The sequence below is a fragment of the Grus americana genome, chromosome 3 (genome assembly GCF_028858705.1).
Source record: "Grus americana isolate bGruAme1 chromosome 3, bGruAme1.mat, whole genome shotgun sequence".
NCBI lineage: Eukaryota > Metazoa > Chordata > Aves > Gruiformes > Gruidae > Grus > Grus americana.
In genome coordinates this window covers 77,676,379-77,698,594 of record NC_072854.1, presented here as the reverse complement: position 1 = coordinate 77,698,594, position 22,216 = coordinate 77,676,379, and the positions used below count along the sequence as shown (strand labels likewise).

The following is a 22,216-nucleotide window of genomic DNA, read 5'->3' as shown; positions in this document are numbered from 1 at the left end:
TGCTGGAGAGGAAGCAGAGACTCGCCCCCTCACCTCCCGGGGGCCGCGGGTAAAGGCAGACACCAGTCCAGCCCCGGCGAGCCCGCCGCCGGAGTGACAGCAGCTGGCAGGGGCGCTCGCCCCTCCGCCGGACCGCCCCTCGCCTTGCCCTCACGGATGCAACTGCCGGGCACCGTCCCTGAGGGGGCGCTGGCCCCGCACCGGGCCGGCCCGACCCAGGCCAGGGGTAACCGGCGCCCGAGCGGACGCACGCTGGCACCGCACGTCAGGGGGCTGCGGGCGCACACCCCTACACCCTCCCCGCACACCCCTACACCCCCCCCGCACCCCGCCCAGCCCCGCCCGCAGGCCGGCGGCAGCCGTTACCCGCCCAGCCCCACCGGCACGCCGACACGCGCCACGGAGGGGGGCGGAGCGAGACACTGCGGGAGGCGGGAGGCGTCCCTCGGCGGCCAGTGGGAAGCCACCAGCCGCCGCCCTTGCAGCCAATAGCGGCTCGGAGAGCCGTCGCGCGGTTCTCCCCTGCGGGGCTGCAGAGGAATGCCGGCAGCTCAGCCGACAGAGACCGTCCTCGTCGCGCTTTGCGACAATTTCCCCCTCCTCCCGCCGCCTTGCTTTACGGCACCCTGCCTCTCCCCCTCCCCATGACCACCTCTCCTGTTTCGGAGCCCGGGAGGAGGGAGGCGGGGCCGCCGCGGCCAATAGGCGCCGAGAGCGCCATGGTGACGGAGGGGGCGGTGGCGCGGGCGCTGCCGTAAAGCGGGCGCCGGGCGGCGGCAGCGCGGGGTAGTTGTCACCGGCGCAGGTGGTGGCAGTGCGCGAGGCGGGCGGGCTGAGCGCTCCCTGCCGCCGAGGGCCGCCATGGCGGGAGCGCTGGGCCGCAAGGCCCTGGACTATGTGCGCAGCAAGGACTTCAGAGACTACCTGATGAGGTGAGCGTGGGCTGGGGGTCGTCGCCGGCCGCCGCGCCCTCAGCCGCCTCTGCCTCGGGCGGCCGCTCCTGCCGCGCCGCCTGTGGAGGCGGCAGGGACCGGCGTCCCTTCCCTGACCGCCCGTCCTCCTCAGCCTCGGGGCGCCCGGGAAGGCGGCGGCCGGGCGGCTTCGTTTGACCTCTGGCGGGCTCGCCCTCGCCGGCGGTTGGGCGCGGGGCGGAGTGCTTGGGGAGGGAGCCCGGGGAGGGAGCCCTGGGAGGGAGCGGGCGCCCGTCGGGCGAGGCTGAGGCCGGCCCGGAGGTGCCAAGGGGGTGGGCGCGGGGGGGGGGGGGTCGCGGCGAGGGCGCGGGGTCCGCTTTGCCGTCACGACGCCGATGCGCCCCTATCGTCACCTCGGCTTGCGGAGGCTGTTAGGGCTGTCAGTCTCCCGCCCGCCCCACCCCGGGGAGAGCGAGCTTGACCTTGAAGCGAAGCGACGCGGTTTGAAACTGCCGCGGCAGCTGCGCTTCTCTGTGACCTTTCTTCTCCCGGCCGCGAAACCCGGCGGCTTGTCCCGGCGCGGAGCGCTGCCCCGCGGCAAGCGGGTGGGCGCCGAGGGGGCGGCAGGCAGAGGAGCCGGCGGCACGGACACGAGGGCCGCTGCCAGCAACGCGTGCAGAAGGAGCTTTGCTCACTGGTGGGCAGAAGCGGGCTTGGTAACAGATGTAGTTTCAAGAGCACTTATTTACATGTTCTCAGAGATTTAAACAGGTGCTTTTTTTCAGAGGCTTGTGAAGGCCTCACTTTCATGGGAATGTGGTTTAAGTCACCTCCCAGACGGCTCAATTCTTCTGTCAAACTTCAGTTTGTGTGCTGTGCTGAGGGGTATAGCACCTTGAACTGAAATCGCAAGAATGCCTTAAAGATACAAATGTGGCATGCTTGCTTCACTCTTCTTGAACTGATGTATAGGAACTGGCTCAAGTAGGCAGGCTGAAGTTTTCTTGGCTGACAAGCAGTTTGATAAAACAAATAAAAATGGGCTCTTCTAATAAAGGTGGTTGGGCAACTTTTCACTATAGCTGTTGCTTGCTGTTCTACATCTCTTGCAACTGATTTTTGATGTTGAGCAAGCATGTAGGAGGACATCTGTTTATCTGAGAAACTTAGTCTTGGTTAAAGTAGCAGGAGATGGTGTAAGCCTGCATGGAAGAGGGATTGTAATATAAAGGCTCAGTAAGCAGGAGTGTTTGTTTGGCATTTGCAAAATTGAGTTCCACAGAAATGGTGGGGCAAGAAGATGAGTGAAATATGTGAAGGAATGGAACATCCTTGAAGCAAAATCAAGAAAGGTCAGAGCAGGCTTTTATGTGGATTCTTTTTGAAAGTCTTAAAGATACAGTGTAAGCTTGATAGATGTATTTTGATGTTAACAGTTAATTGTACCAGAATTTGTGTGAAGCATGTAAATGGCCAGTAGAATAGCAGTCTGCTGCTTAATTAGAAAAACCAAGAAAAATCTGGAAGAGATAACAGCTGCTTCATAACCCCACCACAGTTGCTGGAAGTATCTCTTTCCTTACCAAAGACTGAAAAGCTAGCTGTGAAATAAGCCTTGTCAGCTGTATTTCATCCTAATTCTAGTCTTGAAATAAACTATCTATAAAGACCATTCCACAGGCTTGTACCTTTGTGGGATGGGTTCTGCTGCCTTATGTACAAAGACATCTACTTGTTTATACTTCTGTTACTGGGTGTGTCATGAAGGCCTGAAGTCAGTTGCTCCATCTGGTATGGCCTTTCAGCATTGTTTCTTGCTTAATAGGAGATGAGTGTCTAAGTTATTGGCTTTATGTTGAGTTTAAAATTTAGATTAACAGTCAACAAAAGATGGTAGTCTGCCTTCTCTTAGGAGAAATGGAGTGTGTATACTTTAGAGCTGTATCTCTTTACATTCCTTCCTGAAGGCACTTGCTTCCCCAGACTGCAGGACTCAATGCTGAAGAAGATTCCCTTCTTGCCTTGCTCATAGAGTAGGAGTTTCCTCAAAGCTCTGAGACTATGGTATCTGTTCTAGAAATTGACATCTAATTGCTGCTGTGAAGCAAGGCTTTATAAATGTGAAACTTATTTGTGGGAAATGATGACCTGAGATACTGTTTGTGAGACTAGTGTTGTGTTTTGCATTGCTTGACCCTAAATAGAATAACTGAAGTTACCCAAAGCAGTGGAATTGAGTGTTCCATTATTATGGCTTGGGGCAATCAAAACTTCCAGATGTCTGTCAGAATAAGTAGCTTCAGTTTCACCTTCATTACTTGAAAACATGAAAGCAAGTATAATGAATGCATGCTGCTTTTCTCGGATGTGTCTGGCATTAGAATTGCATTACATCATGGCTTAGCTTTGGATCTTGCACGAAGAAACAAGATAAATTACTTTTAAAACTGTCATTAATAATTAAATGTTCTGCCAGTTTCACATCTGGCTTCTCTCAAGTGGTGATTAATAGGGATCTCAATAACTGTAAATCATGTAGGTATAGATTTACCCTAGTCATATCTCAATGTTTTAAAGTAAGCATAGTAAGAATGTAAGCTGTAGGGAGACTTTTCCTGCTTCTTGGAAAATGCTGCAGTGATGTTAATTTAAAACTAGGTGATTAGCATTTGAAAGCTTGGTAGCTCTATATGTTATGAACTTGAAGTTGCATTTTTTCTGTAGATCTTAAAAATGTCAGCTATCATTAAAGTTTTATTATCTAAGCCACTAATAGTAGGGAACTGAGTCCTCTTACTTCCTATCCTAAAGGTTTAAAACAGTATCTTCTGAAAAACATTCAGTAAAACAGCTTTCTTCCTCTTTTGAAGGAGAAGACCTGTAGGCTACTCCAGACAAGCTCTGGTATCTTCTTGTGGTAGAAGCCTAAATTACTTTAGTCACATAAGGAATCCCAAGGAGTCCCAAAATCTTCTGGTAATAGAAAAATAAGCATGGAGACTGCCATCTTTTGGGGCACTTCTGAGTTACCAGGAAAGGACACTTCAGCAGTAATGCAAATGTACTGACTGTGTTAATGTAGATGGCTTTGAAATAGACAGTTCATTTCTTGTAAAGCTTGAGCATTTATGTTGATGTAAGCTGACTAGGACCTTTCTTTTAACTGAAGTGAACTTTAAAAGAGGTAGCATCAGTACTAAAACTAGAATTAGCTGATCTTCAGTTCTCTTCATTAGTAAATCTTTAAACACAGGGATATAAGAGCTTTAAAAAAATAAATCTGCCAGTCTGTGCTAGCAGTTGAAGGACACAATGCCTGCTGTCATTGTTTTGTATGCTTTGAGAACTGAACAGTCTAGCTCTTGCAGAAGGGTAATACCCTTTCCACTTAGGAAATGGCAGTGTGGGGGAAATGGTGACAGTTCATCTATATTTGCAGAATCATCTCTGGCCTCTTTATGTCCTCGTTGTCAGTATGAGAAAAATACATGTGAAAACTGTGGAAATTTTTCCTACTATTCCCCAATAGAGCCTTTCTGGAATGGATTGTAGTAGCAATATAAGGTATTGATCAGCTGTTGGTTCCTCTCGTGATGTCTAGACATTTATACAGAAAGCAGACACAGAAGCTGAGTGAGTAAATTCAATAACTGTTGTCTGCAGTTCTGGGAACTTTAGGATACAGTGTTCCCTTTGTCAAGGGATTGAATGTAGTTCCTGGAAACTACTAATTTGGAATGGTGTCACTTCAGAAAGACACATGTGCTTGTTGCTGTTAGGTAGGGTGCATTTGTTGCAGCTGTATTTGCTGCAGTGCTTTGGGACTGGATGCCTGCTTCTGGAAAAGTCTATATGACCTTGATCTACCCTCTTCTAGGAGCATAATAACTGTTCCAGTCTCACGTGGATGTGAGGGCAACCTTGCAAGACCTTATCCAGAGCTGTCTAATCTGTTAAAATAGCAGCAGTTTGATTCTATTTTAGGCTTTCACTTGCATGAAAACAACTTCCACTTGGAGGTTAACTTCTGTTGGCACAAAAACATTGTGTCAAGAGACATATTTGAACTTGTTTAGTTAAGGCTTTATGAAAAAAGCAAAGTGTGCACTTGTTCCATGAACTCAATTATTGCTGCAGTTCAGTTAATAAGAAAACAAAAAAGTGGTTAGACTAGTCAAGGACACCCTAACAAAGCATCTTCCAGCTCTGGAGTCCTTTGTACAGGAAAGACATGGACCTGTTGGAGTGAGTCCAGAGGAAGATGGTCAGAGGGCTGTGGAGTACCTCTCCTGTGAAGACAGGCTGAGGGAGCTGGGGTTGTTCAGCCTGGAGAAGAGAAGGCTCCAGGGAGACCTTACAGCAGCCTTCCAGTACCTGAAGGGGGCCTACAGGAGAGCTGGAGAGGGACTGTTTACAAGGGCATGGAGTGATAGCACAAGGGGTAATGGCTTTAAACAGAAAGAGGGTAGATTTAGGTTAGACATAGGGAAGAAATTCTTCCCTGTGAGGGTGGTGAGGCACTGGAACAGGTTGCCCAGAGAGGTTGTGGATGCCCCATCCCTGGCAGTGTTTAAGGTCAGGCTGGATGGAGCTCTGAGCAACCTGATCTAGTTGAAGATGTCTCTGCTTGTTGCAGGGGAGGTGGACTAGATGATCTTTAAAGGTCCCTTCCAACACAAACTATTCTGTGATCTTGAACAGCCTGCAGCTTGTAACAAAGACTCACTGAAATGCATATCCAGTGGGATGTCCTAAGTAGACCTGACTGTTCCCTTAACATAGCTATTTGTAAAACAGTGCTCTAAGACAGAAGTCAGCATGATAGAATAGACTGTTAGGAAGTGTTCTGCAGCTTGGGGCAGCAGTAGGTGAGCAGCAACTGGTCAGCAGTAGGCTTTTGATTAGTAGCTGGCTTCTTGTAAGTCATAGTTCAGAATTGAGCCCTATTACATTGTTACATTAATCAAGGTTAATTCCATGAAAGTTTGCTATCTTCTGTTTGTGGTACACTTCTTTCTATGTTCATTGTGAAAGAAACTAACGTTTTTTCTTTTTCTTCCATGCATTTTTTGAATGGAAAACAATGATGGCCCACTCGAACAGTACGGTAAGAAAAGGGCGGGGACTTCTGGTTTCACTTTCTCCCTAACTTCAGTAACTTGCAGTCTTTTTGCCTCAGCACTGTTAGAACCTTGCCTACATCTGAAAAGCATACTGTGAACCTCCAGGAGTGATGCACTAGTAATATTTATTCACAAGTCTGAGGTTAACGTGACCAAACATTAGCTCCTGCAGAATATCTCTTAAAGTAATCACTACAAAATTAAAGGGGCTTCATTTTTTCCATACTCTTTGCTAAGGAGATCAGATCTGGAGCCACTCTTCTGCATAGCAACAATACTGGTACAGAACTGAACTGCCTGGCTTATTTTTAACTGGCTTTACTTCAGACAATAAATGGTATGATATAACTCTCACTGCATACTTCTTTCCTTTTGCCTTTCAGTTTGCTCCTGAAACTGGGAGTGGGTATTTTATGCCTGTTGTAAGGTGAATCATAATGTTACGGAAGACTTGCCTTACTGCGTAGACCAAAGACAAACTGTATAGGTGTAGTTTAATCTTTGTGCGTGAAAACTTCAAAGGGCTGCCTGCCTGGAGGCACTTAAAACTGGATACCCATCTCAAGTGAGAAGGTTCCAAATCTACCTCCCTGGTCAGCAGAGGAAAGTTACTGCTGCAGCGCTGCTGGGATGTGAACTGATGATTCTTCAGTTTGTGCACTCTGAGTTTGAAGTGGTCAATAGTCTATAGTGTATTATTTGTTTATGTTCTAATGGCAGTTGAATTAACTAAAAATGCCAAGTTGACTTCACTTACTCTTCAACACAGAAGTCATCACTGATATTGTCAAAGCTGTAATTGTTTCATAGATTCAAATAGTCAAGGTTAGAGCCTTGAAGACTTATTTTTCTGAAACTACAGTTGTTTAAGTGAGACTCCTGAAATGACTGTAAGAACCTCACCAAATACACGTACTGTCTCACCAGTTACCTCTTGCAGTCTGCTTTAGTGTGGTCATGCTAACACAAATTGTCTTGCTGTCTTACTCTGCAAATAATCAAGGTTATTTGACTAGATGTCTGTTTCTGATCCTCTTATTGTCCCTTAAAGCTATTTAAATAGCTACATTAAAGCCTCTAAAATGACATCTTGTATGCTGCTGACTGGTTTATGTGAATGTTCTTGTTCTGTTGGAAAATATCTTGTGTGTAAGTGGTACATTTCTTTACACTAGCTAATCATAGCTGTTCAGTGTAAATAGCATGTAGCTATACAACTCAGTTATGCCATGTTATCTCTGATGTGCTTGAGAGGCTTTAACCATTACAAATGTCAATTTTCCTATCAGTAGGAATATAGTAAACAAATGCATTTAGTGCAGTCTTGAAAATACTCCTATAATAAATCTGAATTTAGACCAATGCATGTACTGTAGATACTTGCAGAAATACTACATTGTTTTGCATATTGCACTAGGGTTAAACTATAAAACTGTGTACAACTTAAACTCACTTTTTCCTATACTTTTTTAGTTAAGTCTTGTATTGGAACCCAAATCTCCAGGAACCAAATGCAGCTTTTAATCTTACTGTAGTGTTACAAGCTATTATCTAGACTGGCAAAAGAGTATCTTGGAATTAAAATTGCAAGAAATGTAAATATCCCCTGATAGTTCCACATCATTGGAATATCTGCAGTGTTAACATTAAGGAAAGTGTCAAAAAATGGGTGTATTTGGTATCTGCAAAGCTTTTTCTTGCAAGGTACATAGCTCTTGCTGTATCTGGCCAAGTTACTTTTGAGCATCCTTAGTTTCCCATTAGAAGCTGAGGCAAGTTACTGCATGCTGCTTCTGTGGAAAGAATTCTACAGAAATCTTGCTACTTGTAAAAGTAGCGGAAATTGGACTTATGACATTATTTTTCTCAGTTTAGAGCCTTTTAGACAATAGCCCTCAAACTGAGCTCTCATCAGTTTTTCTGACTTGATTCTTTCCACTTCTCGTCTCTCTTTTCTGTCTACACACTGGTAGCAAACTGTTCTACTCTTACATCTGTCTAATCACTGAGCTCTAGGTAATAACTAAGCAGTTCCAGCAATTGCAGATGAAGCTCTAGGTAACAAAATTTGACTTGGTTGCATGGCCCTGCCCTTTCAGAGAGATGGTGTAAGTATTTGGAAATAGATGCTTGCTGAGCATTTCTTGATCCTCAGCATAACATGAAAACAGTTCTTTACTTTAGCAATTCCCTGTGCTGTCATTACATTTTTGAGGAGCCTTATTTGAAAGAGATGAATGCTAATTCTCTGCACAGAAGTGAGCTGTAAATCTGAGGTTATTATGACTACACCAATCAGATTGCTTAATGATGACTGAGCTGTTATTACACAAAACTGCATTTCAGTGGCCTACAGTAGTTCTCTGGTCTGTGAGAAGATTCAGAGTGGGTTCTTCCTCCTTCCCTCCTGAAACTAGATCTTGCTTAAAAGACGTGTTTAGTTTATCTCCTCACATCAAGAGTCATCTGTCTTAACTTGGAATTTTACACTTAACCCTCTGCTCTGAAGCTTTGTGTGGCTAAGGAAAACTATAAGAATACTGCAGGAAGTCTGTTCTGTGTAATTTTATTTTCCTTTTCATTTTTGACAGCACTTTTGGGGGCCAGTTGCCAACTGGGGACTTCCTGTTGCTGCTATTAATGACATGAAGAAATCGCCAGAAATCATTAGTGGCCGAATGACGTTTGGTAAGACCTGAGACAAAATTCTTGTTGGTAAACTGACTACAGAGCACAGATTCTGTCTTTCAAGCAGCGGTATATTATTAGTTGCCTACAAACTCATGATCAAAGCAGATATAGATATCAAATATCTTGTTATATAACTTCAGAGGCCACTTAAAAATTGAGGTAATGAAAGGTTGCAGAGCTCTTTCAGAGAGCTTTTCAGTAACTGGAGGATTGGGAGTGGGAAGGCAGGTTTTGAGTCTTCATGGTTTTGATCACCAGACTCACTCCTAAAGTATAATTCTTTTGGTATAGAATTATAGAACCACAGAATGGTTTGGGTTGGAAGAGACCTCAAAGATGGTCTAGTTACACATGCACACACCCACCCCCCCACACACCTGCCATGTGCAGGGACACCCTCCACTAGACCAGGTTGCCCAAAGCCCCATCCAACCTGGCCTTGAACACTGCCAGGGATGGGGCAGCCACAGCCTCTCTGGGCAACCTGTGCCAGTGCCTCACCACCCTCACAGGGAAGAATTTCTTCCTTATATTTAACCTAAATCTACCCTTCTTCAGCTTAAAGCCATTACCCCTTGTCCTATCACTATGTGCCCTTGTAAACAGTCCCTCTGCTATCTTGTACTACTGTACACTAGTTCAGAATGTGTCTCTACCCAACTTTATTCTTTGTATAAAGAACAATGATGCTTTGTGGTTAGTGTGAGACTTAATACTGACAAAGTAAAGAAATAGTAATACTTGGTCTGCAGGGTGCTAAAAGCAGCTGAGGGGTAATTACTCCTTGGAAAGCAGTTGCATGTGAGAAGCTAGTGTGGATCTTAAAGGAATAGTGTGATAACTTCTTTTTAAATGCATAAGCAATATTTTTCCCACTTTTTTGAACATGTATAGCTTTTGCCTAGATATCTGTCTCTTTTAATGTTCAAATTCTTCTCTAGGATCACAAATCTGGTAGCTTTAATTTATTAGCTTAATTTTGTTATTATGTTTCTTCCTTACTCAGAATTAAGTTAACTGAGTTAATCCTTCTTCCTCCAAGCAAAATACCTTTGGGTTAAGGAAATTTATAGCCTCATGTTCACTACATTCTGGTTAGAGTAATTCAGTCTCTTAATCAGCTTGTTTGAGATGGAAGACTGGTTTGAATAGTCTCCTGTAAGTGAAACTGTTTTTCAAATAGCATTTTAGTGGCAGCTACCCAGCTCAGCAAAGTTGAGACACTTAATTTTTACAAGCATGTATAGGGTGGTATGTGTACAAATACTTTTTTCCATCTTCTAGGTTTTGTATGTAAAGGCTGTCTTCCTTAAACAATTAACTTCCTGATTATTTTTTTCTTTAAGCCTATCAAACTTTGCAAAACTAGTAATTTCTTGGGTTGTAATTTCCTGTATTTTAATGCAATTATGATAGGAGAGTAGATTAAAATTGTTTCTCTGCTTCCTGGAAAGCAGGTAACAAAGCTTTAAGAGAAGGTTTCCATCCCCAGGAAACCATGAACATTCAGAAGCATAAAGTCCATTTTAAATTGTTCCCAGCAAGAACTGTATTTAAGTAATTAGTATTTTTAAAAATACTCTGTCCTAGAAATTGTCAGAATAATTGTATAGGACAGGCCATGTTTCACTGGGATTAAGTCTTATTCTCTGGCTGAGATAGCTTAGGTAATAAACTGAAAAGACTTCAGTTTCCTCATACGCTTTCCTGTGATGTAAGTGAGGTTTTTGTGGAAAGCTGCAGTCCTGTAGATTTTCTTGTGTAGCAAAAAATGAGCACTGTTGTGTGTGTTTTCTGCATTTGATCCTCAAAGTGGACACATTTGTAAGACTATAGAAAACTCAAAAGCAGTGAGAAGTGTTCTACTTGTCATTACATTCCACTAGTATGAAAATAGTGCCTCAACAAAATGCAGATATTAAATCTACTAATGATATATATCATGTTTTGCAGCACTGTGTTGTTACTCCTTGACTTTCATGAGATTTGCCTACAAAGTGCAGCCAAGGAACTGGCTTCTTTTTGCATGCCACTTCACTAATGAAGTTGCACAACTTATTCAAGGAGGACGACTGATCAAATACAGGCAAGTCACACTTCAAAAAGGGGAAGCCATAAACTGATGGCTCTTGGAATACTCTTAGTGGCTTTTAACTGTGGTGCAAACCCCTGCATGGTTTCTGAATTTGTTTAGCTTCATTATCTATTGCAAACCTATTAACAAGCTTGTTGTCAGCAGGCGGGACTATGACTTGCCTTGCACCTCCTTGGAAGCTTCTTGAGAGGTGCACACAGAAAAGGCTGAAAACACTTATGGTCATGGATGTAGACAGGGTTTTCAGCAGCTGCTGGCTATTTTGGGGTTTGTTTCATTAATTATGTTGATTAGTCTGCATGTGTCCATCTCAGTAACCAATTCTAGATATGGAAACATCCATAAAACTGTGAAGGGGTTGTATGCCTGAAAGGGAAATCAAGCACAACCTCTAAGCTGACTGTTCTGTATATGGGGTAGATACAACCGAGTGTGACTAGGGAACAGATTGCAAGTAGTCTCACACCCTTGTTGTGTATCAAGTAGTGCGGACAATGCCCTAAGCAATCCTGATGAGTCAGGGTTATGGCTTTCTCTCTTCTGCTCCAAGAAACCGATGTGGAGCAATGGGAGGTTGAAGCCTCCTGAACTATAATGTAAAAAATGAGGCTGAGCAAAACTGCAAGTGAACCTGCCTTTGCGTAAATAAGTGGCCAGGTGTCCTTCATTCCTAAAGTTCTACTGTAAGTCCAGATTTTTTGTAGCAATTGCAGTTCAATATTCACTCTTACAAAAGCTGTTCTTCTCTTGGCAGGATGGAGAAAAAGAACTAAATATCTACCTTGAAATAAGCCAGGGAATGTGTTCATCCCGAATTACAACCAAGGAAGACTTGCCATCTACAGTTGCTGTGACAGTTACAGTGGGGATAAAACAGAAACACCTATTATGAATATGACCCCACCAAGTATCCTTCTACTAATTTTTTTTATCTTGCCTTTTAAAAATTACTATTCAGCAATGTAAACCATTGCATTTAAAGTTTTGCTGCCTTACAGGTCCTTAATAACTACCTTTTTAATAAAGAGTTAGTCATCCAAATAACAAGCAATATTTGAAAACCATTTTTTAATCTAACAGTCTACAAATGTGGCCCGTGACAGCTTGACAAAACTTGTTTTCAAATCAGCATGAACAGAGGGCAGTAAACAGAACTGTAGGTGGTATCATTGTTCTACCTATTAACATATTCTTAAAAGCCATTTAACTTGGGTGCATTCATTCCTATTCTGTTTCATTTTTTTAACTTAAGCAGTGGCTTGCTAATCTACAAGAACAAATGTGTAGATAGGCAGCCTGGAAGTGACCAGCTATCCCTCTTCCCTTACTGCATGCCTTGTCTCAGTAAAGAGACTTCATTAACATTTTTAAGTCGCACATTATTTAAAGAAGACTCAGAAAAGCAAAAGCATAGCACTGAATGAAGGAAGGCAACAAAGTCTGACACTGCTCTTTAAGAAGTTCTAAATGGATTTTATTTTTTTCCTACTGTTTGAGTTGTTCTTGATATATGTAATTCTTATACAGGCAAAACCTTAACTTGTTTGGAGTTGGTAAGATGTGAAGGACGCAAGGTGCTTTTCAGTAGTTTTTGACTTCAGGGGGTGAATGGTTTGCCTGCATGACCTGCCTGAAAGTTACATTGCTGTAAAGATACAGATGACAAAGAATGTATGTGATGGATTTTATTTCAGTGCAGTGTTTTTGAACAATAAACATGTTCCAAATGGCAATAAATACCTTCATTTTGAAAAGTTTTGTTTATCGTATTGTGATACCAGATCCTGAAGTGAAATTTCACTGTGGATTGTCATAACAGCATGAAGCAAAACCAGGCTGGAAAAGTCAATGGTGGTATCCTTTGTATGTACTGAGTTTAGGCAAGTGTCCTCTGGATCCTAATAGCTAGCACTTCCCCCCCAAGGAAAAGGGAGTGTGGATACTTGACTCAGAATGAATATTCCTGCTGTGAATTCAGAGCTCTCACTGTGCAGCTGAGTAAATCTTTCGTAGTGTCTTCTAGCAATTATAAGATGATTAATTAAAAACTTGCTTTAATACTAGGCTGCTATTGTGTTCCCAGTTGCATGATGGCTCAATTTTGTAACAGGCATACAAGAGGCTTATAGGGCATGCCTTGCTGGATGGCTAGAACTTGTACTGACTGCTACTTTTTGCTTTAGAAAAGTTAGTGCATAAACTGCCTGTTCAGTACTGCTGTCTTGTCACAAAAGTACTCATCTTCTCTCCTCCCTATCTCCTGGAATAGAAGAAGCATTAGACTTGTATAAATGAATAGTGAGATATGGGCAGGTAAGGATAACTGATTATCTTAGCACCTTACAGTTTGTTATCTTATTTCTGGAGAGAAAAAAACTTACAGGTGAGTTTGAACTTCATAGGTATGAAATGTAGTCTTTTGGGCTGCTCTTGGGTAAAGCTTTCAACACATGGAATGCTCTAGCTTCACCTGGTGCTTTCATCACTGTTCATTAGCTGCTGATTGTCTGAAGGCCCTTACCTAGGGAATACCATTTACAAGAGTTTACCATCCCTCATTTTCCTGGTTGCTAATGGCATTATATTTTCTCATGTATTTCCTTCTACCTTTATCTTTCCTTTCTTCCCCTGCATCCACTCACTGTGACAAGGCTCAAGTTCTTTCATGTTGGAGTAGTGCAAGAGTGAATTGCAGGTGGAAAGTGGGCTCTAACTTGCTTTGATTAGGTTTTAAACCAGTGATGCTGCCTGCAGTCCATACAGGTGTCTACAAGAAGGGGAAGGGGTGCAGCAAAGCATCTTTCATGGGATTTGTAGGGACAGGGCCCAGTCTGGGATGGGGAACTGGAGGCTGGGGTGGATGTTCCACACCCTGTCAATCTGCCTAGTGACAAAGAAGTCTGTATGGGCAGAGGGTGACCAAGTGGCTTGTGTGACCTGTATCCCTCAGAGCATTATTTATCAAGCCATTTACATACCATTTCTTTGTTTAAATAATGGTGCTTGGGAGGGAAAAAAAACCAAACCAAAGAAAAACAACAAAACCCAAACCTTCAGGAGAAGTGAGGAATTACTGCAATAAATAATTGTATAGCAAATCTGCACATGGTTTCTCTAGCACAAAATACTGAGACACATTGTCATGTGGCCACTTGGGGATTGTGCTGTTTGAGGTAGCCCAAAATAGAACTTTTTAAAAGAGACTCTGGAGCTTTTTATGTTCTTGAGTCTGAATACCTTAATGGAGTTAAAATTTGGGGGTTTAGACTTGAGTAGCATTGATAAAAGAATGCGGCTATGCCAATTTTACTGACTTATAGTAATCCAAAGTTAGAGGTCATTATTTGCATTTGAGGTATAGGATTATAGGGCTTGTCTCTACATGCTATTAGTCTGTAATAGCTGTTTGGTTTTAATTTCACAGCTTGCTTTAATCCTAATAACTTTCCAACTGTAGGGTATGCCCTGCCACTAGAAACCTGTGCTGCTGTGATCCCAGGCACTGTTTTGTGCATACTGCTCCTGTTCTACCGCAGTAAGACTGGAAACCACCTGGTCTTTCCAGTCTTGCTGCAGTGGCTGCTGCTGCAGCATCAGCTGCTGCCTTCTTTCATCTTTTCAGACAAAAGAATTTCTCACCTTTCTGAGCAAGTGCTGCTAGACTGCTGGTAAGGAATGTGACACCTTTGGGAATTCAAGTGGGAGACCGTACCAGCTAAGCTCTCGGTCTATCTGTCAGTCGCCATCTTCCCCCAGTTTGAACTTGAGATCTCTTGACCCACTTCAAGGGGAGGTTGAGACTACAACTTACTGTGCCATTAAAATAGCTCACGGTCTCTTCTGCTGTTACAAAATTAGGTGTCCTTGATCTGGAAGCTTGCTGATTTATGATTCAAATGTGGAGGTCATTTGGTAGCACAGTAATAGCAAAAAAGCAATAACCATAATGATGGTGTCAGAACAGAAGAAACTACTTGCAAAGCTTCTTTAATGAGGGTAATAACAGCTACCTCTACTGAATCTTGTTCAACCTCCCATAACGGTCTCATGCTGCTCTATATGGGGGTTTTTTCCAGTTTGCTTCTATGACTTCTATATGAAGAAGTGAGTTCCCCCTACTCTAAAACCAGCAGAAAACTCTCTTTAGCCAGGGGACTGCAAATACAGCCTGCCAGCTCTCAGCGAAAACACATTCTTAGCAAAATGTAGTTCTCCATAGCATTGTAAGTTATCTTTTGTTCTATGTACAAAGCACAATGGTGCCATCTGAGCAAGGACAGCACTGGAGAGCACTTGGGGGGTGGGGGAGAGGGGAAAAAAAGTTTGATTAAGGTTACAGACTGAGAAGGCAGCAAGAAAGGGGAGAGTTCATTCCTTGGGGCCAAGATAGGTTTTGTCACAGAAGTGTTTAGAAAATCCAATCACGGATTAGGACAGCGGTCTTCCAGCTACTCCAGTGCCTCCCCTCAGCTTTCTCCCCGTGAATACAGACACTAACTGTTATGACTTAACAGGTACAGCATTTACATGTATTTACTTCAACTGTGTATGTTTCCAGTGTACATGAACCTATATTATACTAGCACAGGTGCAGATACATTATTGCTTTGCTTGCCAGTTATAAGAAAGGGAAGGAAGTAAAGAGCAGTGATAGAGAATAATGATTTTTAAAAATGTACTTTTGTGATATATTCATTTGTGCTAAGCCCAAAAGCCCTTCATGAATAAGGCCTGTTTCTCCATGTTAATGTGACAGACTGCCAACGACACAAAATGGTGATATATGAAAGATTTACAAGCACAGCTACTAGCTCTCTTAGGGTTTCAGCCTGTGTCTCACAGGATACTTTGATCCTGTCTGCATTTGGGGAAGAACAGTGCTAACTACCTAATGTAATATGTCTGCACTTCTGCTTCTATAAAGCTAGAGTATTTCTGCTGTCATCCTGTGCAGAAGCTAAAAAGTTTATTCTGATTGAATAAGACATTGCTGCAAGTTTCACTAACTTTGTAAAGTGGAAAAGCAAGCACTCTGGTATTCTAAACTGAGGCAATTTCTTTATTAAATAAATCATGGAGAAGTCTTTTTCTCCCCACCTGCTCCTTTCTGCTTTTACTGATCTAATAGCTGCCAATGATTGTGTTTAGTCACTGTGGTAACCACTTATAAATAACCAATGTCCATAGAATCAACCCAATAGCAACCAGAAGGCAGAAATACTGGCTTCCTGAATAACCTACTGAGTGTCAGCACTGAGGTCCTGCTCCTTCAAGATCACCATCTCTCTCTAGTACATGACCCAACCCTGACAATGATTTTGCTGTCATCTTTTCCTACTTTTTCTTCTCCCTATCTTCCTTCTCACCTTTTTTAACAGTAGGTTTCAAGTAACTATGGCAACAAGCCTGGGAATTTTCAGCTTATTTAGTCTGAAATCTGGGTCATGTCTTTCTCATTAAGTGAAACTGTTGTATGTGGATAACTGGCCCAAACTCAGCCCTTGATACAAGAGAAAGCAGCGCCAATTACAGCAGCACTTGCCAGTACTTATGTGATGGCTCTATCTGGTCCACTATGTAGAAATACGTAAAGGTACAAAGCAAGCCACTTAAAATTTTGAAAGTGTTTAATAATTTTGAAAGCATTTAAGCTATAACTTACCCAGGGGAGAACCATACTGTAACTTGCTTTAATTGGCATTGACTTATAGGATGGGTGGAATAGTCTCATGTCATGCTTGTTGTCCTAGGGTATATATTAACTAAAGGGATGCCTTCTCAGAATGGTACTGAGTGATGTAAATGAGACTGGTAGCCTCTCATTCTTTGAAGAGGACATGTGGTGGTGTGAAATCTTAAAGCTGTCTCCTGGCAGGACAAGATACTCATCTCCTCTAACCTGTCACTCTGCAGTCTGCCTAGATCTGAGATCATGGCTTACACACAGAAAGATCTCCAGATTTTAACTTGTAGCAACGCCATGGGAATAGCAAGACTGTCTCAAATGTTCGTCTCTTACACATTCAGATAGTCTCCTTGCCCCTGGGATCACTTAAAATCCTAAGACAATTACTGTATTTGTTCATGGGGAAACCATGTGAAGCAACAATTACAAGGTACTTTTGTACACACTTGATGTTATGGGTCACCTGGGAGCAAAGCACAAAGCCAGCAGTGTAATCCGCAACCTCTCTAATACTTTGTGTTTCTTACACTGTAAATGGGTAAGCATCAGCTCTCAGCCAGATTATTGTTAGGAACAGAAAAGGGTTCAAAGATTTGGCCAGGTACCCAATAGCATATCAGTTAACCAAACCTCTGTGATACCTGCTCAGAGCAACAGAAAGAGATGAGATCACAAGGCTGTTTGTTACTTCCTTGCATTTGTTGTGCAAGCCACGATGAGCCAATAAAGGCTCTTACCTTTCCCTCCAAAGCTTTGCAGTAGCTCGCGGTGTTAGTGTGAACCCCAAACATGCCTAGCTCCTAGGTGCCTGCCAAGCACTCCAGGAAACAGCGCTCATGTCTGCAGTTGGGTTTGTATGCCTCGGCTCCCCACGTGAGACCTGTGAGTGAGATCAGTTTCTGACACTAAAGTAGCGATGACTGCATCTAGAAAGGTTTGAGTCACAGCAGAAACTATGACCGTGAAGCTGTATGAAGCCACTATGTGCGTGCTGTGCTGGATGGGCCTGTGACTCTGCGTGATGGGCAGGAAGTGTCAGACAAATTAGAAGCAATGGGTTTCCTGAACTGAGGCATAAGAAAAGGGATGCATTTTTCTAGTTTTTGCTTCCTTGCTCCATTTTGGATCACCACTACCTGTCCCTGTCAGCAATGCAGGCTTGTTGGAGGAGGTTCATAATTGTATTTTCAGGAGCATGGGGTCTTTTCAAAAGACACCAGGGCATTCATCCCCACTGGTAAGCTCCCTTCCTTTCAGTGGGCTTCAGAAGTTCCTACTTGCTTTGATGTGAGATGTTTGCACCAAACAGCAGGACTGAGGTGGGTTTTATCAAATAGAATGGGCAAGTCCCCAAAGCAGCTCTACGTTTCCTGTTTTCTACCATCTCCCAGAGGGTCTCTATAAGAGATCCTTTACTCAGTTTTACTCAGCACTCCTTGGCTTTCACCTTTCAGCAATATTCATTCAAACATCCCATTTCCAAAGGTGAAGAATGCAAAGGTGAGGAGAGATATGGGACATTAGAGCCCTAAAGTGTGACCAGAGCCATCATGAAAGTCTTATTTTTACCAAATAAGGGTTTACAGGTTATAAAGCTATGAGACCGAAGGGTACAGATGCTGCTCTATGTTTGTTGACACTATGCTACCAACTGCATCAATTCAGCAAGTTGGCTAAATTCATGCATTTTTCAGGAAGACAGCATTACTTGGTAGATTTTCTATCTAGCTTCAAATTTAGATATGGAAACATGCAAACTAGTGAGGTCAAGAATCAATGAAATTTGTAAGCAGACAACACTGTATCTTAGGAATACAGAAATAAACTGGGCCTTGCAAATCTGTTAACGCCCTCATAATGAAACCAGAAATTAGCTCCAAATGCGCAGAGAATTAAGCATTTCTGTTGAGCAGAGGAAACTAAGGGGGGAAAAATGGGGTGTCTATGCTAACCTTCTGCTCAAGAAAATAGCAGGGAAGCAAACAAACCCCTTTGCCTCATTCAGGAGTGAAACAGCTGTGGGTGCTGGCTGGGCAGTGTAGCCTAGGCAGCAGCCAGCTGGAAGGAGGGGGCAGTGGCAGGATGTACACCAGCCCCCCCGCGCTGCTTAGGGCTCAGGCAGTCCAGGTTTGCAATGTTCTCCGCTTCACAGCGGCGAGACCACGCGCTTGTTCACACAGAAACGAAACCACAGCTTCAGCTTGTCCTCTGCCAGGTGCTTCCATGCCTGTATTCCCTGTATGACCAGAAATCCATCCAAGGCAGAGCCAAACACTCCTACATAAAGTCATGCAGACCAGAAGGATAGACCCACATTTAAATTGTCTCCATCTATCTATAAATTGGGAGGGGGGAAAAAAAACAGAGAGAACTTTTTTTTTCCCCTTGTTTTTATATTTTGCTCCCAGATATGCTTTGGAATTAAGATGCGTTTGTATCAAATCATTGGCAATACTTCAATGCCATCAATTTTGGGGGCTACTTCTGGGCTTTTTGGACCTAATCTCTTATCTTTGCATTGTTTAAAGTAGCAGTCCTGTCATGCATTTGTAAAAGCAAATAGAAATTATATATAAAGGCTGGCCCTGCCTATATTTAAATTAAAAGAGGTAATAGTGAGGTTCATCACCCTAATTCATCAGACTGAAACTTAGGCGTCTCATCTGACCTAGTCATCCATGCTTCCTCTACAGTCACTGGAGAGCAGAAGGCAATCTCTCTCTTACTAAAGTAACTGCCTTAGATGAGAAGAACTGCCCTCTGAAAGCACTACTCTCTCTCTCTCTGTGGACTGTAGCAATCCAGAAAATTGCTCTAAATTTTAGGCTTGATTTTTTGGCTGCATCTAGTTAAATTTAATAAAATAAGTGAAAATTAAAACTTTGAAGAAGGTGGCTGTGATTTTGAAAACCCAACGGCTGCTCGTTGGAGGTGGCGCAGGAGATGTGCTCCTGTTACAAAGGTCTTGAGCAGATCATCAAGTGGGATCTAATGCCTGCTTGGACATCTCTGAGTCCTGGGGTTGCCATGAGGGTGAGTCCAGAGGAGAACATGCTCTCTGGCATCATGGCAGGTCCCTATGCCTGGACCTTGCAGAAGGGTTTTGTGAAGGCACAACCAGCAGCACCTCTCTGGCCTACTCCCCACCACAGCCTACCTCAGTAATTCCTGGTATTAGCACTTTAGCATCCAACTTAAACAAAAAGGTACTGCCTTTCTATAGATGCATGGAGGGGGCAAGCTGGGGAAGAGGAGATGCGTGAGGCTTGTTGCATTGGTCTCAGAGCTATAGAGAGGTGACATACATCACTGGCACTACCCCAAAGACTGTTAGGTCTTTAAAAAAATGTTCCCTGGGGAACCATGGTAAGTAGCAGCTGGCGAAGGCAGACAGCACATACTCAGAGCCTGCCCCATGTGAGGGACTAGGGTCCCAGCACTTGGTTAACTGCAAATCTTATGCACAGCCTCCCATGGCCTCTGCATGGAGCTTCTGCTGCACCGTCCTTTCTCCTCCCCAAACACAGTGGGTTAGGGATAATGATCATAGAATCACAGACTTGTTTAGGTTGGAAAAGACCTTTAAGATCATCAAGTCCATCACTAAACCGTGTCCCTAAGCACCACATCTACACATCTTTTAAATACCTCCAGGGATGGTAAGTCAACCACTTCCCTGGACAGCCTGTTCCCACGATTCACAACCTTTACAGTGAAGGATTTTTTCCTAATATCCAGTCTAAATTTCCCCTAGCACAACTTGAGGCCGTTTCCTCTCGTCCTATCACTTGTTACTTTGGAGAAGAGACTGACACCCATTTCACTACAACCTCCTTTCAAGTAGTTGTAGAGAGTGATAAGGTCTCTCCTCAGCCTCCTTTTCTCTAGGCTAAACAACCCAAATTCCCTCAGCTGTTCCTCATAAGACTTGTGCTCTAGACCCTTCACCAACCTCATTGCTCTTCTTTGGACACGCTCCAGCACTTCAATGTCTTTCTTGTAGTGAGGGGCCCAAAACTGAACACTCAAGGTGCAGCCTCACCAGTGCCGAGTACAGGGAGACAATCATTTCCCTAGTCCTGCTGGCCACGCTATTCCTGATACAAGCCAGGATGCCAATAAGGCCACCTGGGCACACTGCTGGCTCATATTCAGCTGGCTGTCAACCAGCACCCACAGGTCCTTTTCTGCCAGGCAGCTTTCCAGCCATGATGCAGCAATGATATTGCACATACAAATACCCTAGAAGCCATTGGCAGATCATGCAGGCATGTTGGAAACTGAAGGCAGTTAGCAGCCGATGCAGTGGTCATACAGGATAACCCACTTTCCTGCTCCCTGTCTCCCCTGCACGTGCATGAAAAGGTGCATGGTGATAGCTCTCTCTCAGCTGGTTCCATGAGTGGGAGGGGAAGGGGTCCTGCTCCTGCGGCTTCCCCTGGCCATGCACTTGCATGTACATTCCCCTTCATGCCTTGAAGATCAATCATAGCATCTTGAGCAGTCAACTGAATGGTGACTTGGGTTGGGGCTTTGTGGGAAGGCTATGGAGATACAGAACGGCTTGCATAGTTTCGGGTTTAGTGGGAGGCCCAAAGATTTCAGCTGCGGGTTGAGTGTTGCTTGGGAGAAGGCAGGGAAGAGACTGCCATGCTCTGACACGTTTGTTGTCATGCCACCACTTCCAGTGGAAGCATTAGCCCACAACATTTCTGTGGAACAGAGGAACTAGTAAAAATAAACTGTGGGTAATTTTTGCCATCCCTCTGCCCAAGCAAAGAGCAGTGAAGCAAACAAAGCAGTGAAGCAGCCATGATGCATGATGCAAAGTGCACTGCATGCTGTACTTAAAAGGTCTCATTGACCACCTCCAGAGGTGCCTGAAGCATCAGAAAGTTCTCCCTCCTTCTCCATTCAGTGCAAAACCAACAAAGCTACTTTCTGCTCCCACCAGCTAATGCTAGCTCTGCTCCCTGCCCCCCATATCCACATGCCTTGTGCTTCTAGCTGTTCTGCTACTGCAGAAGTCAACAGGCCATAGGGCAGAGACCTTCCTGGGGTTTGAGCTGTATGGATGTAGCCTGCCAGGCCCTGGTGGGCCAAATTCTTCAAAGTTTCATTTCCCCTGTTCCTCACAGGCAGAAGTCAAGGCAGGGAGTGGTCTATCCTAGTACTCCCACCACCCTGCAGAAAACAGCGTCCTCAGGAAGCTGGGGGCTGTGGGCGGGCAGCTCTGAGCCACAGGCTGCCTTGGCTTCTCCCTCTGGGACAGGCAGACATGCTTTCCTCTCTTTCACAGATTCCTCTGATGAAGAAGGGAGGCCCCGGGGAGGCAGGAGGAGAGAGGAGGGGCTCTCAATGTAGTCACTGGAAGAATCCCCCAGGAAGCAGTTCTTGGTCTGGGGTAGTGAGGAGGGGCATGGAAACAGCAGCTCCTGCTGGCAACCAGTTCCCTTTGGAACCGCCACCAAATAAGACTCCCATGTTGACACTTTTGAGCCAGCTGCAGAGGAGGAGAAGAAGGTCACCAAGGTCCTCCGCTCACCACCTCCTGCCCCTGTCAATTGCAAAAGACACCCAAGCCAAGCAGCTGGCAGCCAGCTCTGGACAGGATGCCATGACCAGCCGAGCCTCTTCCTTTCTCCTATGAGCATGGGGCCACTGGGCACACCAGGTACCAGGAGGATGAGTTTTGTCCCTCTCACCCCTT

The 22,216-nt window shown here is 44.2% G+C and overlaps 1 protein-coding gene across 1 annotated transcript; it reads left to right on the top strand.

Moving 5' to 3' along the window:
* Window positions 1-741: 741 nt before the first annotated feature.
* Window positions 742-12,574, top strand: MPC1 (mitochondrial pyruvate carrier 1). Its single transcript, XM_054820237.1, has 5 exons — window positions 742-932; window positions 6,015-6,018; window positions 8,626-8,722; window positions 10,679-10,811; window positions 11,575-12,574. The coding sequence occupies exons 1-5, from the start codon at window positions 862-864 to the stop codon at window positions 11,591-11,593; spliced, it is 324 nt and encodes a 107-aa protein (XP_054676212.1). The 5' UTR covers window positions 742-861; the 3' UTR covers window positions 11,594-12,574.
* The last annotated feature ends 9,642 nt before the right edge of the window (window positions 12,575-22,216 follow it).